General features: G+C 42.5%; 1 protein-coding gene across 1 annotated transcript; it reads left to right on the top strand.

Annotated features, from left to right (window-relative positions):
* Positions 1 to 38: 38 nt before the first annotated feature.
* LOC134611940 (coiled-coil domain-containing protein 137-like) lies at positions 39 to 15951 on the top strand. The gene is made up of 6 exons (XM_063456288.1): positions 39 to 183; positions 818 to 948; positions 10758 to 10995; positions 12084 to 12166; positions 13046 to 13125; positions 14407 to 15951. Exons 1-6 carry the CDS (start codon positions 92 to 94, stop codon positions 14584 to 14586), a joined length of 804 nt encoding a protein of 267 aa, XP_063312358.1. The 5' UTR covers positions 39 to 91; the 3' UTR covers positions 14587 to 15951.
* The last annotated feature ends 2448 nt before the right edge of the window (positions 15952 to 18399 follow it).

The raw sequence follows: 18399 nt of genomic DNA, 5'->3' as shown, positions 1-18399 counted from the left end.
TGAGCGGCGCCGCTGGGGGAAACGTCATATTGTGCGGCCGGAAGTAAGGTGTGACGTGCGGCACGTGGGGCCTTGCTGCTGAATCTGGGCCATGGGGAAACACCGAGTCAACAGAACGGCGGATAAACCGGAACGGCCGGGCCGGCCCCAGAGGTCGCTACCGGGACCGGGCCAGCCGCACAGGTCGGTACCGGGTATTACAGGCAGAGTGCTGCCCTGTGACAGGCGTTATATAGAATGCAGGGGGGGGGGGGGGGTCTCCAGACCTGAGTCCACAAATCATGTCCTGTCAGTGAGTCTCCAGCACAAAAAAAAACCCAGAAGGGCATGGGAGATTCAATGCTGGAGCAAGGACTTTGGGGCTTAGACACATGAACGGTTTAACCCCTTAAGGTGAGCCAGTGCCAGGGGCCTCCTGGCATCATAACAACTTCATTTTGATGAAGTTGTTATGGTGCATGGGGGTGTTCCTTTAAAAGTTTTATCCAAATGTATTAAAACATTTAAAAAGCTTATCCAAAAATATTAAATTGGCCTTGATTCTTCAACATTCAGTGTTTAATGTAAGTCTTCCCTGCCCTCTAAAATCTGGATAAATCCTGGGAAACAAAAAAATATAGTGTCTTACAATTTGTAGTTTTTATTTTTTTAATTAGCACCTCATCTTGGCATCAAAATTCTGAAATAAAATTAAACGTTGCTCCTTAAAATGTTCGTCTTGTATTCCATGTACAAAAATTGCCCAATTCCTTACTTCTTTCTGATGACCTCTGGTGTGATTTGACACTAACACTCTCTATATCACTGTTACATTTAGCAATATGAAGAAAAAGACAAATTCAGCACCCAGAGACCTTGATCTCCAGGAAATCCCTTTCAAGCTGCGTGAAATTATGAAGAGCAAATTGTTAATGGGCAAAAAAAAACCAAAGAAAAAGAAAAGAAAAGGTAGGATTTTTCTGCATTGCTAATTTAGCAGACTACATAGAGGGGTGATTTAATTTCCCACAAACTACACAATGGAGTTTATTCACTAAATCGGTCATTGTTGAGCATCGACACGGGATCTGCACATTTAAGATTATTAGCCACATTTGATCAGAATTGTAGCCCAATAACATTAATGCTCTGTTAATTGTCTGCTAGAGCCTGCAGCAGCCTCCCGTGTGTGGTTAAAGTTTAATTAACTAACCGAGAAGGTGATAAGTACATCTAAAGTAATCTGTAAAGTGCAGTAACAATGAAACCTTTTGTGGAGGCTGTGTGAGTCAAAGCCAGGGAAAGTGTGGCATAAATAAAGCGATTTAACTTCTAAATTTTAGAGAATTGAGCAATAAGACTGGAGGGACAATATCTATACAACAAAACTACTTAATTAAGCTTAAATTTTTTTGGTTCTTAGAATAATGCCTTAACTTCTTAAAAGGTGAGTTTTTTTTAATTTGTTTATGAAACCTCTAACATAAGAATATATTAAAGAGGGACTTATACATTCAACATGTTATAAACTCTGGTCCAAGTGTAGAGAATTAAAAGCTTCTTAATAATTTCTCTCCATTGAATGAGCCAAAACGTAACTCTATAAAGTTGTCTTTCATTACAATGGGGCAGTCTATGAAGTCACTGTGTGTCAGAGTGTTAAAAGGTACTCTAAACACCACAAGCACTGCAGCCTGCTGTAAATGTTATGCTAACAGAGTACCTTGGCACTATCGCACAGTAAATAGTCAAATTATTTTGAGCCCCCTGTGTGCTAACGATCCTTCCTGTCTTCTTCCTATGAATAAAGTGTTTTATTTCCTCTTTAATTATATCAACTTTTACATTACTCACTGGATGAGACGACTAGATAAGTGAGCTCCTATAGGCCCCTATCTGTTCAGTTTTTGTCAAATTGTTTTAATGCTTCTCTGACACCAAAAGTCTATTTCCTCTTCTGCCACCCAGATAATCAGGAATCTGACTTCCACAATTCTGTCCAAATTAACATGGCAACGGTAAACCAGGGGTAGATTAGCTCAGGAGGAAGAAAACCCCGTTAAATTTGTGATATTTACCCTTGAATTTTTTTTTTTTTTTTTTTTTATAAATTCTTTATTTTGAAAGATTTTTTGTTTTGTTTAGGGGTAAGGGGTACAGAAAATAAGCGGGGGGTAAACATTTGGTAAACATGAAAAAGGAACATATATTGCTTGCACATAAAGTTATTTCAGTATTTCGAATATTTCGACAGTTGCAATATTCTTGTGATTATGGATCTCAGCGTTGTGATACATATCATTATTCTATTCTTGCGTGATACATCCTGGTCTAGTGGTTTGGGTAGGGTACAGAAGATTAAAGGGTTGGGGGTAGGATGCCCTGTCCTATCATAGGTGTGCAGTTGTGGGGTACCTTTTTTGCACATTGTGCTTTCGTGATCTTTCTGTTGTACCCTTTGTGTTTGCGTACTTCAGTGGTCAAGTCGTCCCGCTGGGTTTCGGGCTCCTCTGGGATGAGAGGGGTCGGGGTGGGAGATATCCTGAATTGTCAGCTTGTAGTGTCTGTCTCTGTTTCTTGTGCTCTTCCGTTCTAAGCGAGTTATTGTCCGTTATATGTCATCGGTATGGGTGTGGTTTGTGGGTCGTTTTGGCGTCATTTGTGGTGCGGTGTGGTGTGCGTTGTGGGTGCTGTATTGCTTTGTTAATCGTTAGTGTGAGTGTGTGTTTGCTGCGTATTGCTATTGTTTGGTCATGTGTGTTCTTTGTTTTTGTTCGCCATTGGTGCCGGCGTGTATCGTAGCTTGGTTGGTAGGAGAGTGTGGTTTGTGTAGGGGTGTTCTAGCGGTCTACTGACTCGGGGGGAGGGGGGCTGAGGGGGTTATGGGTGTGGGATATGTGTGGTTGACGCGTACTTGGGATGTGATCCCGTGTGGGTGCTCACTGGTGGTCTAGGCTGTTGGTGGGTATTCATAGAACCATGGGTCCCAAATTTTATTGAAATGTGTGGTCGTGTCGTGAACCAGTGCGGACAATTCGTCCATTTTGATTGTGTCCTTAATTTTCCTTTTTACTGTGTCTAGCGTGGGTGTGTCTGGGCTTCCCCATTTCTCAGCGATGGCTCTCCTGGTTGCTAGTGCAATTTTGGCAATCAATTTGTTTTGGGATCTTGGTGTATTGGCCATGGGTTTGGATAGTAGCCATATCCATGGGTCGTGTGGTATGTTAGTGTGGAGGATCTGTGATACCATGGTTTCTATTTGGTTCCATAGTTGTGTTGTGTGTGTGCATTCCCACCACATGTGTATGTAAGTGCCTCTGTGTCCACAGCCTTTCCAGCATAGGTCATTGTCCGACCTGCCCATCTGTTTGAGTTTTAGTGGGGTGACGTACCATCTCAGTAGTGTCTTGTATGCTTGTTCCTTGTGGTTCACACATATGGATATGGATGCCGTGGCTTCCCATATGTCGGTCCAGTCTGTTGGATCCTCGGCTGGACCTATGTCCCTCTCCCAAGCCGACACATATGTAAGTGCTCCGTGTTTAACGTTTTGAATTAAATGGGTGTATAGCTTTGAGATCTGTCCTTTGTGTGTAGGGGTTTGTATGCATTGTTTTTCGAAGGGCGTAAGAGTTTTTGTGCCGGCCTGTTTTATTGTCGGAGTTTCGAGGAAGCTCCTAAGCTGTAGGTGGCGGAACATGTCGAAGGTGCGGTATGGTGTAGTTTGTGGGAGGTCCGCGAATGGTATTGGTTGTTGGTTTCTATAGAAGTGGTGTAGTCGTGTGAGGTCGTTTTCTTCGAATCGGGCGAAGTCTTTTGGTGTCATGCCGGGTGGGAAGTGTGTGTTGCGGAGAATTGGTGTCAGGGGTGAGGGTTGTGTTGTCAAGCCACTTTTTTGGGTTACTTTGTCCCAGATGTTGATAGTGTTGATGATTGCGGGGGATGTTCGGGGTAGGGGAGGTCTTGCTGTTCTGGGGAGCCATATGTATAATGATGGGAAGTCCCTGCCAAAGATATCGTGCTCTAGGTCTACCCATCTTTTGGTTCCGCAAGGGGCGTGCCAGTTTTGTGCTTGTGTTAGCTGAGCTGCCTGGTAGTAGTGGGTGAGGTGTGGGAGGCCTAAACCCCCTGCTTTGTTGGGAACGTATAGGGTTTGTCTTTTGATCCTGGTGCGTCTGTTGGCCCATATGAATTTGTCGATTGTAGATTGTAGTTGCTTGATGTCAGTGTTTTTAATTGGGATTGGTAGAGTTTGGAATAAGTATAAGAGCCTGGGTAAGACATTCATCTTAACCGATGTCAGTCTTCCCAGCCATGATATTGGCATGTTTTGCCATTTCTCTACATCTTGTTTGATTTTTTGGATCGTGGGTGTGTAGTTTAGGTCATAGCTGCGAGAGAGGTCTGCTGGGATGGCTATACCTAAGTACTTGATATGTGTGGGTGCGAGGTCAAAGGGGTAGATTTGGTGTATAGCCGTTTTTGTGGGGGCGTCTATGTGTATGGCTAGGACTTCAGTCTTGTCGATGTTCAGTTTATATCCGGATATGTTGGCGTAGGTTTCCAGGGCTTGAAGGAGTGGTGGGAGGGAAGTTATTGGTTCTGTTATTGTGATGAGTAGATCATCTGCATATGCTGCAGTTTTGTATTCTTCTCCGCGGATTTTTAGGCCTTGTATGTTTTCGTTTGTTCTGAGTGTTTGCAGGAGCGGCTCCAAGGAGAGCGCAAAGAGGAGAGGGGACAGCGGGCATCCCTGGCGTGTGCCATTGTGTATCGTGAAGGAGGGGGGATTTGTTAGGGGTAATAGGAGGTGGGCTTGTGGGGTGGCGTATAGTACCTGTAGGGCGGTAATGAATGTTGGGGGGAATCCAAATTTGGTTAGAGTGGCGAATAAGAAGGGCCATAATAGTCTGTCAAAGGCCTTTTCTGCGTCTAGAGATAGGAAAAGGGTCGGTGTGTGTCTGGTTTGTGCCGTCCATATGAGGTCGTATGTCCGTCTTGTGTTGTCGCTGGCCTGTCGCGTCGGTATAAAGCCTACTTGGTCTGGGTGTATCAATTTGGGTATGAGGGGGTTTAGGCGGTCGGCAAGGATTTTGGTGAACAGTTTTAAGTCTACGTTGAGGAGGGAGATCGGTCGGTAGTGTCCTGGTTCTAAGTGTGATTTGTTGGGTTTTGGAAGGAGGCATACGTTGGCTTGTAGCATGTCTTTTGGTAGTGGGTCGCCTTGTAAGATGGTGTTGTATAGGTTGCAAAGGTGTGGGATCAGGGTGGGGGCGTATGTTTTGTAATAGAGCCCTGTGAACCCGTCCGGGCCTGGGCTTTTGTTGGGTTTCAGGGCTTTTATCGCCCCTGCGAGTTCTATTGTTGTTATGGGGTTGGCCAGTGTTTGTGCTGCTTCTCCATTGAGGGAGGGTAACGCTACTTGGTTGAGATATGTTTCTGTTAGTGTTTTAATAGGTGTTGGGTTATGGCGTGCTCCTGGTGTGTGATCGTACAAAGCCTCATAGTATTTTAGGAAGACGCTAGCAATTTCTTCTGGGGCTTCTGTGGTTGCTCCATCAGGGGTGCGTATTTTGTGTATCTGTTTGTTTTCGGTTCTTTGTTTGAGTTTTCGTGCGAGTAATGTATCGGCTTTGTTGGCTTTGTCATAAAAGAGTTGCTTTGTCCATAGTAAGGCTTTTGTTGAGTCTTTTGCCATATATGTTATGTCAGTTTGGCATTTTTTAATCTGTTCGGTTAGCTCTTGTGTTGGGTCTGCTTTGTGCTTTGCTTCAAGGGTTCGGAGAGTTGTGAGTGTTTTTTCTAGGTGTGCTACCTTTTGTTTTTTATGTATTGTTGCTTGGTTTATTAGGACTCCCCTGATCACTGCCTTGTGGGCAGCCCATAGGGTCCCTTCTGAGGTGTCCGCGGATTTGTTCAGTTGGAAGTATTCTGTGAGGGCCCTGTCTACTTCTTGTCTGATTTGTGGGTTATGAAGCAAGTGGGGGTTCAGTCTCCAAGACCATGGTCGGACTGTGCAAGGTAGGTTAATTGTGAGTGTTATTTCTGCGTGGTCGGACCACGTGATGGGGCCTATGGATGTGGAGTGAACCATTGGTGCCAGTGCTGGGGAGATGAGAAAAAGGTCGATGCGGGAGTATGAGTGGTGTGGGTGCGAGAAGAAGGTGTAATCTAAAGATGTTGGGTGTTGAGATCTCCATGCGTCTAGGAGGTGGGTGCGCGAGATGAATGAGGAGAGCAGTTTGTCTGTTTTGGCCGTCGGCGGTCCATGTTGAGTGTGCGTGCGAGTCCGGAGTCTGTCGACTGAGGGTGAAGGGGATGCATTGAAATCTCCGCCAAGTATGGAGTGGTGGGAGGGAAACAGAGCTAGGTGTGCTTGTAGCGTGTGCCAGAAAGTGCTGGAGGGTGTGTTTGGGGCATACAAGGAAGTGAAGGCGTATGAGTGTGTGCCTATTTTGCCCGTGACTGTGAGGTATCGGCCTTGTGGGTCTGCTATTGTGCGCTGGATGACGAGTGGGCACGATTTTCGGATAATGATGGCTACTCCGTTGTGCTTGCCGTGAGAGGAGCTGGCGAAATGGTTGATTCTGTAGTGTCGGCTCAGGAGAGGGAATTGCTTAGCTTCAGTGTAGTGTGTCTCTTGAAGGAGGAGTACGTCCGCCTTAGATCTGTTTGCCCATCTCATTAGTTGGTGTCGTTTGGTCGGATTGTTTAGTCCTTTACAATTTATCGATAGGCAGGTCAGAGTGGCCGGCATGCTGGGTGTGGCTGTGTTGTGTCTTGTGTGTGGTGTTTCGTTTATGTAGTGCGTGTTAGGGGGGGAGAGCGGGGTTGTTGGTTAGCGGGGAGGGGTGGGGATTCGGGGTAATGGGTCGGGTGACGGGTGGCGGTGCAGGGGGGGTTTGTGGGATGTCCCAGGTGGATCTTGGTATAGGGGAGTGGGTTGGGTCCTGGTCTTACTGGTTGGTTGCCAGGCGTCTTTTGGGCGGCTGGGTTTGCTTATTTGGATGTACAGGTAAAAGGAGGAAAAAGGCTGCGCCAAAAATGACCTAAAAATACAGTGAAATAAGTCCCATAAAAAGTGAAAAAATAATAAAATAAAAAGTAAAAAGTGCTTATTTAGTCTTTTGGGCGGCTGGGTTTGCTTATTTGGATGTTTATAGTTTGTAAGCAATGTGAGGTTTTGGTGTTCTTGTTTATGCTTTGTGGTCAGGTGAGCTAGGAGTTATACGTTTGGTTGGGGTTTTGAGGGTGGAGGTGGGTCGGTGCTTCGCCTCTCCCTCTCTGTCCCCGGGTTTTCTGTTCTAGTTCCGAGGGTGCATCTCGGGTAGGGTGGTTTGAGTAAGAGTTTCAGTTGTGCTGGTTGGTTTGACTCGCGTCGTGCGAGTGAGAGTGTGTTAGAGGGTCTGTTTTCATGTTATTGTGTTGGAGGGTGGTGATGTATGAGAGCCAGTTTCGTGATGTGAGGTCATGAGGGCGTTGTTAATCGCCATGGTCTGCGTGGTTCTTGTCTTGGTTATGTGTGTGAGTGGTTCCTAGGTCGTATGTGCTTGTCGTGATTTCTTTGGTGGGTGATGCAGGTGTCGGTGTCGGTCATGTGTCATTGTTGTGCCTGTGGTAAGTGTGTTTTTCTGCTAACTTGTTCGCGTATTGAAATCGGTGGGTTCAAGGTTGGTGTATGGTTTCTCGTTGGTGGGCAGTCGCTTGTGTCTGTCCAGGTTAGGCGTTCTGTCTGTCCGTCATGTTCCAGGTATCGAGGATAGTTTTTGCTGAAAGACAAAGGCGCGTGCGAAGGCACTGCAGTCGGTGTTAGTTGTTTGTCTCTGGTCGTGTACTTGATTGGGTAAGGTGTAGTGTCAGGGGAGTTGTGTCTGGGGTCTGGTGGGCCTTTTAATAGGTTATGGTACCTTTTGGGCTGCAGGAGCTGCATGTATACCTCAGGGGGTGTCTGCTCTCTGTGAGGCTTGTAAGCTTGATGGGGCGGTCTCGTGTGCTCAGGGTCTCTCGAGGGAGTTAATTTTAGAGTGTCAGGTTGTGATTGGCTCACATAGCCCTGGGGGGTGGTGGTTGTCGCCCTTCCCTCTTCGCCTTATATTGCTCTAAGGTAAGTCGTATGGTTGTGGGGCATAGGGGGGGTCGTTGTCGTGATGTCGTCGTGCGGGGGTGTTTCTAGTGAGGTTAGGGAGCCTCTTCTGTCAGGCAATGGGATACATTCTGATAAATACATATACACATGCAGAGAGGCGCTATGTAACATTGGTGACTAAGTATAGGTTGGATATCAGTGAGGCGCTATAGTTTGTCACACAACTGCACTTCAAAGTAAATGACGGTTCAAAACACCCCTAACGATATAATACAAAGAAGAGGGGTAAGGTGTGCGGTTCTGGTAAAAAATAGAAATAAGCATATAAGTAGTACCTTGGGGTGGGACACATTCTGCATTAATCAAACCTCTTTTTGTGAAATAGTGTTCCTCCCCTGGGGTTTGTTACTAAAATGTTACCGCTAGTTTTTTCTTGCTTTCCCCCCCGGTTAAATCTGTGGGTGCTACGCCCTTTCCTTCTGTAAGGGTGTCACCGGTAAGGCCTTAGTTGTTGTTCTGCCTTACTTTTGGCCCAGTTTCGAAGTTGTACATATTAAATATGCCCCCTGCGTGTCTGCCTTTCAGTGTGGGTTCCGGGTATCGAACCTTGCCTTCCCCCCTGGGTGCTCTTTAGCTCATTCGGTCCGGCCTGGTCTGAGAACGAGGCACTGTGAGACCTCTGGGTCTTTGTGGCGTTTCCCAACCCTTCCCTCTCCCCATCTCTCCCCCCACCCCCCCCCTGCCGAGTAGGGTCGGAGGATGAGGAGTGGGGACATCCACAAGTGGGGCATAAAAAGGGCAGCATCTCGCTGGTGATGTGGTGAGGGGAGAGAGACTGCGCGCTGGTGTGTCGCGTCTCTAGATACACTTAAGTGGGTTGGGCAGATATTGAGCTAGGGTGATGGGTCTTGGGGAGGCCAAGAAAGCCTTCTACTTTGCCTTGTGGCCTGTCGTGCCCCGGTGTGGTCGTTTTGTGTGTTTGGGAGGCAATTATGTAGCTCCCCGACCCGGTTGGGGTCCGGGGTGTGTGGGGTATGTATGTTGTCCCTCGCACTCGTGCGACATTATTATAGGCTTGGGACTGAGGCCTGCGAGGTCTAGGCCTAATGAGGGGCAGTTATAGTGCTCTGGGGTGTCATGGCATGGCAAATAAATATAACATTGTAATAAACTTGCATATCAAACAGAAACGTTAATCTTAACTAGGGTGTAACAGTTCGTAGTGCATACTACCGGAGGAACAGTGTCCTTGGACCACGTTCACGGAGTGGAACTTTCCGCTCTTTGTGGGTCCGCCGATGTGGTTCTGGCAGCTGTTCATGGTACCGTTCAAGTGTCTGTCTGGGTTTGCTCCTGGGGGACCGATGGTGTTTTCCTCTTGGTCTGCATGCGGCTTGTGTTGGAGCGGGGTCCTTCTTTACGGCTGTTGTCACCTGGAGTGGCACGGTTGGAGTCGGCCGGTGGATACCGCAAGGGGATTCCCAGATGCGCTGCAAAATCCTGCATGTCGGTGACTTGATGGAGGGTGAAGGTTTGGTCTCCCTTTTTAGCTGTCAGCTTGAAAGGGTGCCCCCACATATAGCGCCACCCGGATTCAATTAGCGCGGTGGTGAGGGGTTTTAGTTCTCGGCGTTTCCTCAGTGTCGTAGGCGCCAGATCTTGATAGAAATGAAGCTGTTGCCCTTGATATAGAGGCGGGCGGTTTCTGGCTTTTCTTTAATTGGGAAGTGAAGGAGTTTCACGATGATATCCCTGGGGATATTGGGGTTGAATGTCGGCGGCCTCAGCGCTCGGTGTGCTCTTTCTATGTATATGTCGTGTTCTGGGGTGTCAGGCAGGAGGGAGTGGAATACTGCTGTAATGGTTGGCAGTATGGCGTCCGGTAAGACGGTTTCCGGTAGGCCCCGTATGCGTATGTTTTGCCTGCGGGATCTATTATTTAAGTCCTCTAGGCCATCCTCCAGAAAACGTACCCTGTCCGACAGATTCTCCAGTTCTCTGCCGTGGGTGGTTGTTTGTATTTGGGTTTCTTTTATGAGGCGTTCAGTGGTGCCTGTGCGAGAGGTCAGCGCCTCTGTCTTCTTTGAGGCCTGATATTTGTTTTTCGAGTGCTGCCGTTGTGTAGGCCTTGATGTCGGCCGATGTTTCTCTGAGCATTCTTCGGAGATCATCTTTAGTAAGTGGTGATGTGTCTGTAGAATCCCTGTCACTCTCTTCAGAGTCCGAGCCTGTGTCTGCCTGGCTCTGGGCCCAAGATGGCTGCTTGTCTTCTTTGGCGCGGAACATCGTGGCCACTGACGGTGTGGATTCTTTTCTTTTTTTCGTTCCCCCCATCTGAATGTGTGGTGATGGGGTTGCTGTAGGTCTGCGTTAAGTTTTGGGGGTGAGATGCACCTTTGTGGAGGCTGATGGATGCGGATTGTATGCCCGGGGTAAGAGAGCTAGGAGAGCACACGTCTTACTCCATGGAAGGTTAGGCTCCGCCCTGTCTTGAATTTTTTTTTTTTATTCAAATTGTCTTTAATTTTTACATCTGCTGCTGTTTTCACCAACACAAACACAAACATTAACTTGTAACACTGTAGTGACTATCTTTAGTTATATTTAAAGTCCAATAACCGTTTATAAGAAATTGGTCAGAGGGTGATCCCACAGGGTTTTATAAAGTGTTGTTCTTATTTTCTGTCTTCAGAAAGGCTCTTGCCGCTGAATGACGAGATCCAGACAAAAATCCCGATCCCCAAATTTAAGAGGAGGAAGCGTGAATGTGTGGGTGCATATCTGGATCGCATGGAGAGAGAGGTCCAACACGTCATATTCTTGAGCAAAAACCAGCCTGATGTGATACCTGAGCTCGAGGTGCCCAAAGAAGAAACCGCTCAGCAAGAGTCGCCGAGTGAACCACAAGAGAAATCACAGAAAAAAAAGGCGTATGTACATTGAGGAGTACCTTTTACATTGATACAGAATATCCAAACATTACTGCAGCAAGCTATTTAAACTGGTTCTAGAGCATTGAGGGAAAGGGGTTATGGAATAAGAGATTCTACTTGCCAAATATTGGTAAAAATCTTATTACTAAACAAAATACAATTATTTTTTTTAATTAATTTTTTTAAATTATTATTTTTTTAATTCTATTCTTTATGAGTAGCCTTTCTCTCCAAGTAATCTTGGTTGGATAATAAAGTAACTATTACTAGTTTAAACCTTGTGGTCAAACTCGAGACGTGCATATAACATTCTTGAACCTTGGTGCAAAGGGCAATAGTATCCCCTCTAGTTAAAAATAATACAAACTTCTTTATATATGTATATACAGTTTATTTTAAATAATATATATTACATTGCTAAACACACTCACACCAGGCAAGCCATAAGACTTGCTTTTACTACAGAAATCTCCCTTTAAGAGTGCTCTGCAAGGGATTCTGGGTTGGTGTATGCAAATGAGCTCAATATGTAATACAAATATATATATAAACATTATGTATGTTGTCTCAATGCATGACATTTTGTATCTGTTTAAAGTGTCACTATCTTTTTTTCGGATCTCTGTATATTTTTAAAAGACCCTACAAGGTAACATGTCCACTTGGTTAGGGAAAGTGCGCATGCATAATGTGGTATTGGCATATATTGCTCATGGCGTGAGATGCCTCGCGGCTGGGAAATGGTGGTGGAAACGTCACCCTACTTAATTTGGATGTATATACTTTGATTGAATTGGAGTTTTTAATCAAACGTCAAAAAAAGTCCTATCTTTATGAAAACCTTAAATGAGAGAGCTCCTTTACATTCAGAGTTGGCAAGAAATTAATAAATAGCATAAAAAATAAAATTGCACCTAACCCAACCTTCAGCCGTTGTTATATTGTTTTATTGCTGTTATCAATCAGTTGTCTGTTAGATTTGCTCCATTGATACACATCTGAGATCATTTTTAATATGATTTTTACATACAATAAGTGCCCACACAGTTAATTCTCTGTCTATATTTTTATTTATGTATAAACAGCTTCCACATGAGGAAAGAAAACAAGGCTTCAAAGAAAAAAGAAGAAAACGAAGTAAACCGATTAGAGATGGACATGTTTAAAGGTGAGGACATTTTTATATAATCGTACCGGACTGTCTAACTCTGTACTTACCTTAAATCCTCCTCCGTCTGTTGCTTTCCGTCCATGTACCCATACCGCCTGGTTTGGGTAGTGGCTGCTTGCCTTGCGGATCAGGACTCGTTGTCTGGAGAAGGAGTTGGGCTCTAGATTCTCCCAATAACACATTTTTATAGACATTTAGCCAGTTTGTGCCTATTATCTGCGCGCTGACCTGGAGCCTGTTTAAAGGGATAGTGTAAGCACCATAATCACTATAGTGCACTCTAATGGTTATGATACCATCCCATGCTTCAGCCAGCTCTTCTAATATATCTTATTCTAAAGATACTTCTTCCGCTTTAATGACCTCAGTCCTGACAGAGTGTCTGCTAATGTTAGACCTTTTAATAAGTATTTAACAACTTACTGCGGGTCGGTTCCAGGGGATTCAATAACCACTGCAGCCTATACCGATCATTTATTAATTTGAAGGGCCATTGGATCAGCTAATTACCATGGTAACTGAATATGCGTTCTCCCAGTTCCTATTCGATCTATTTACACAATTTTGTGAGAAGCTAACGTTCTCTTAAAAATAATACAAACTTATTTATACGTGTGTGTTTGTGTGTATATAGTTCATTTTAAATAATATATATTGTGTATGTTGTATCAATGCATGACATATTGTAAATATGCACTTATTAGGTTTCTTTTTTTTTAATCTATAATGGGTAATACGTGTTAATAACAATTATAGATTCACATCATTCACACCTTTTATTTTGGCTACATTTTACCGACAAAGCTTCTTACCCGGTGCTGTCAGATGGCCAGCAGTGCAATGGGTTTAGTATTAATTTATTTCTATTTTTGATAGATCCAGTAATGTTTGGCGAAGTGGTCATGGAGCCCCCAACACTCACTGCGAAACCAAGAAAGAGCATTACAAATTCCAAGGTAAATAATCCATTGCGTTTGGCCGGGTGAGCACGCTCTGGGTGCACACACTTTAACTCATTGAGAGCTTGGAGAGCGTAAAGTATATTTCACATTACTGCTCCTGCGCTTAAATTTCCGCTTCTCAGTTTTTCTGCTCAAACTAACTCGGCTGCTAAGCCACATACACACGTGACCTTTTCTAAATAAAAAAAAAAAAAAAAACTCATTACATTTCATATAATGTAATAAACTTTAAAAAGTGAAAATTTGATTAACATTATCCTTTAAACGAACACTCAGCTTGTTTTAGAACAGCTTGACTTCTAACCTGCGCACAGCCATGTCTCGCTGTAGGGGTTATGGTGCTTGAATTGTACTATTGTACTATTAAAACAGAATGGTCACTTTAATCTCCACATTGCAGATACTTTGCCATCCCATGATTCCTCGGGAGCATACAAGTATCTCACAGAAAAATGCTGTTCGCATGCAAGCTTGACTGTTTCTCCGGCAGTGCTGTGTGTGAACGCATGCACCGTGTATACAGCAACGCAAAGTTTACTCATTTACATACTTTGCCTAGAAAAACATGAAAATAAAAGATAATTTAAAGAATTGAACAGCCAATTGCTAACGTTTTGTTCATTGTTAGGAGATGCTAAAATTGATGATGTGACAGTTCTTTTTTTAACCCCTTAAGGACACAGGACATGTGACATGTCATGATTCCCTTTTATTCCAGAAGTTTGGTCCTTAAGGGGTTAAAGGGCTTAATCCACCAAACCTGGGCACATGCTTTGTGTTCCTCTGCAGAGTATCTTGCTTTATTTATTAATTTTTAACCCTCGAACTATAGAGGTAGCTGGATGTTGTGTCTTATTAAGTATTGTAAGTAAGTATTCTTAATTTAATGCTTTATGATTTATGCAACAGTGGGATCTGTATTAGAGGTTTGGGAGAGTTTCGAAGCACTGTGTTCACTGCAACAGTACCGGGGAAAAAAAAATCTATATTTAAAAAGAGCAAAATAATCCAAATTGAGAACACGCAGCCAGTGAACAAAAAGTGAGAAATGAGTACAAATAACATAAAAAATAAAGATAAAATGCAATGGTTCAGAAAGTGGAGGGACTCACTGTCTTTATTGAAAAGTCGTGTCCACTATCTGTTAATACATTGCTTTATTCACATTTTATGAACGGCGCCATGCACATCGATACTGGGAGGAAACATGGGATGCGTTTTCTGATTGTAGACCTAAATTAACGCATCATTTCTTGGTTTCTTTTTGCCTGTTAGCCTGGGACAAAGTCACTGCTCCTGAAAAAACTGTTTGCCAAAGAGGGTCCATCAGTCAAGCCACCACCTGTGTCCATGGCGCGGAAAAGAATGATACAGGAAGAACGTGAGAGGGTCATAGACGCTTACAGACAAATGAAAAAGAAAAAACTGCAGAAAAACCCAGCAAAGGGCCTTTAAATCTGCCGTACGACTGCAACAAGAACCTACTGATTATACCAGCAGCGTTTCTCGTTTTTATGGAATAATCGAAAAGGACATTTCAAAACGTGACGTTAACTGACTTCCTGCACAGAGATGGGACTTTGTGCTTTGGTTTGTGTCTCCCTGAATGAGCGCGTGGAAGAGACTGTAGATCCCCTTGCCACGTTTATCTCAGAGAAAAAAATGCAGCCAACACAAAATATTTGTTTTCTTCTTTAGTGATACTGACGGAATGGAGAGAAAGTGGTATTTAGAATTAAAAGAACAATCTATTTAAAACCTTTTCATATTATTCCTGGCTAGGTAAGGTTTACTGGACTCAAAGTAAGTTCTGTAACAAAGTTTGACATAAATGCAGGAGGTGAATCTGGAGGCTTTCAGACTGTGGGGGAGGATGGTGAGGTTATACGAACGATAAATTGTGCATTAAAATCAGTGCAATCACCTTTCAGCAGTTTTAAAAATCAGACCTGGATTTACAGCTGTTAAAGGAAGACAATAGTATAGTCCTTAAGTGGCTGTTTAGGTGATCGTCTCTCTCTCTGTGCAGTAAGAAGGTGATTTTCCTACATTTTTCTCCCACCCCACACCATGTTTTCACAGATGGCTCCACCTCCATGGCTGAGATCATTAATCTTGATGATCTCAGCCAATCCAATGCTTTCACGCATGAGTGGCAAAACGCGCTGACAATCCGCATCTCCTCATAGACATGCATTGAATCAATCTATCTCTATGGGGTACTTTCTGCACCTCAATGCTGAGTGAGGAGACGCTGAATGCCTGTGTTGCATATTGTGCATAACTGGACTAGGAAGCACCTCTAGTGGCCCTCTGAGTAACTGCAACTAAAGGAGCTACTGGGCACCAATGGAAACACTGCCTTTTCTCAGAAACATTACATTAACTCTTTAAGGACATTGGCTTTTTTTTTACCGTTATTGCAATCCTCCCCTTAAGGATGCAGGATGGAAAATTACTGTCCAATACTAAAATGACCCCAGATTGTTAATGTTCCTGTAGTGTGGGGGATTTACTGTTAGGCTAGTTAGGGGTTTTAAAAAGTAAAAAAAAAATTCAAAAAAGGGAACTTTTGTACAGGCTAGCGATAAAATGATCCCACGCAAAGGTTTAAAATATGCTTTTTGAAACACCCTGTGGTGTCTTCTTTAGGAAATGAAATGCCTTTGTGAAGTAATTGGAAAACACAACCTGCTAAAAAAAAAAATACAAAAAATACAAAGTGGGGCATTGACCCAGCGTAAAAATGTGAACTTAAATGGCTGTGTCTCAAATGTGCACTTTCAATGTTGTCATATACCTGGTAAAGGTACATACGGAGGTATTACTGTACTCAGGCGACATAGTTAAGCAACATATGAAGTAGTATACAGTCGTAGTACACATAAGGTTTGCAAAATATACTGTGCAAACTCACTTTGTTTGTCAAAAAGGTAGAAAATGCTTATTACCACTACACTTGGTACAAGCTAGTGGAAAAATGATTTCACGCTAAGGTTCAAAATATGCCTTTTTAAATACCCTTGAGTGTCTTCTTTAAGAAATGGTATGCCTTTGTGGGGTAGTTGGAATAATCAACATACTAAAAAAAAAAAAAATAAATAAACCTCCAAAGTGGGGTATGAACACAGCATAAAAATTAAAAGTTAAAAAAACAAACAAAAAAACAATTTAAATGGCTGTCTCTCAAATTTGCCCCATCAACGTCCAAATATACCTGGTACAAGCTAGTGAAAAAATGATTTCATAGTGTCCGAGAAACTCCATTTTGTCTGCCGTCTCAATATATTGACTTACATCTCCAACCATTAGTAAAGACGTGTCCATCTTTTTTACTGGAGACTATGAGCTTCCTAAATATATCACAAGGTTTTAAATGGGAGGGAGAGTATTCTTTGATAACCTGTAATGTTACAAGTTTATATATGATAATAGATCATAAGGGATGTGAAGCAGTGTTTAGATCCACAGGTTGATTTGATCTTGGAGGGGATCAAGATGATTTTAAATAACAATTATTTTTGGTTTGAGGGAGACTTATCTTCAAGTCAGAGGTACTACTATGGGGACCAAGTTCGCGCCAAGTTATGTAAACCTATTCATGGCATATTGGGAAAAGCATTTTATTTACAATGGTCATGTATACGGCGCGTACTTGGTCCTCTATAAAAGATATATATATAGACGATATCTTTTTAATTTGGAGGGGGTTCAATGCAACAATTTGAACATAGTTTTGGCTTTTTAAATTCTAGTACATGGGGAATAAAATTGACTAGAGATATTAGCAGAACAAATATTAACTTTTTGGATTTAGAAATATATATTTATAATAACTTGGTAAATACACGCACATATTTTAAACAAGTAGACGTAAACAGCTATAGCGAAACTGAAAGCTGTCATTATCAACCTTGGCTGAAGAATATACCCAAAGGCAAGTTTTAAAGAATCCGTAGAAATTGTTCTGACCAGTCAGATTTTATTACTCAAGCAAACGTTTTGAAAGAACAATTTAAACAAAAGGGTTATTTTGAGGAGAATTACAACAAGAAATTAATCAAGTCTTGAAATCAGACAGACTCCAACTTATATCTAAAGAGAATAATGAAATTCCTCTCATTTTTAACTTTGCGAGTAACGTTAATTCTTTGAAAGGTAGAGTAAACAAAAATTGGCATATTTTCATGCAAGATTATGATATTTTAAAACCTATAGGACCGAAACATAAATTTATTTTCAGGGGAGCTAGAAATTTTAAGCAGATCTTAACGAAAAGTTTTATTGAAAAAAACAAACCAAAGAATTTTTTAACAACTTGGGCTGAAATACAGAAAGGGTTTTATCGTTGTGGTATTTGCAACGCATGCAAGAATACTAACTGGAGTAATAAAAATGTAAAGTGTTTTTTATCAAATGTGACTGGAAAATCTTTTAATATAAAATCTCCCATTACTTGTCACGCAAAAGGAGTGATTTATTTATTATGTGAGTGTGGACTTCAGTGTAAAGGCAAAACCACTAGAGCCCTAAATATAAGAATAAGAAACATCAAGAAGGGCTTTGCCAACCATAGTGTGTCGAAACATTTTTTAGGAAAACCTAATTCTAACCCCAAAAAACTAGAATTCTTCGCTATTGAAAAAAATCACGATGCACTGGAGAGGAGGAAATGTTGATAAAAAAATTAAGCCTGCAGGAAACAAAGTGGATTTTTGAAATGCGTACTTTAGCACCAAGACAACTTAATATTTATTTTGAATATCCATTTTTGTGATTTATGTATATTTTAAATATAATTCTCTATATGTATTTTTAGATGTATTTTAATGTTTTACTTTAAAAATTATTTTAATATAGGAGTATTTTTATATCTTGTTCTATGTAATAGAAATGTTGCTTTACGGGTTTAATCTGTAACACGCACGCGTTTTTTGATCTTCCATCCTATATATAGTTGGACTGTCTGCCCTCATCCAAAATGGAGAATTGGGCACAAGCAATGACGATTATATCGTCAAACATAATGTGCCCCACTCTGGACAAGTTAACACACCGCCATTTGAAAACCCGAAAGCATCAATTATAAGGACATGGTTATGAATTATGCCGCAACCGGAAGTACCACCATTTTAGTGGTGGCGGGTTACTTCCATACCTGTAGGGGGGACATATAGGTGTGCTGGCTAGAGGTAAGACATAATGCGCCTGAGGAAGACCAAAGAAGGTTGTGCCAGCTACTATATTATGTTTTATTTTGTTATTTTA

Source organism: Pelobates fuscus, chromosome 5 (genome assembly GCF_036172605.1).
Source record: "Pelobates fuscus isolate aPelFus1 chromosome 5, aPelFus1.pri, whole genome shotgun sequence".
Classification (NCBI taxonomy): domain Eukaryota; kingdom Metazoa; phylum Chordata; class Amphibia; order Anura; family Pelobatidae; genus Pelobates; species Pelobates fuscus.
The sequence above is the reverse complement of the archived record's forward strand: the minus strand, read 5'-3'. Positions and strand labels throughout refer to the sequence as shown.

What these genes read in the sequence shown, in the direction of transcription:
- LOC134611940 (XM_063456288.1), top strand. Translation starts at nt 92, where the DNA reads ATGGGGAAACACCGAGTCAACAGAACGGCGGATAAACCGGAACGGCCG. An exon ending in AAATCACAGAAAAAAAAGGC is followed by an intron (nt 10,996 to 12,083) that starts GTATGTACATTG and finishes ATGTATAAACAG; the next exon opens with CTTCCACATGAGGAAAGAAA. An exon ending in AGAGCATTACAAATTCCAAG is followed by an intron (nt 13,126 to 14,406) that starts GTAAATAATCCA and finishes TTTGCCTGTTAG; the next exon opens with CCTGGGACAAAGTCACTGCT.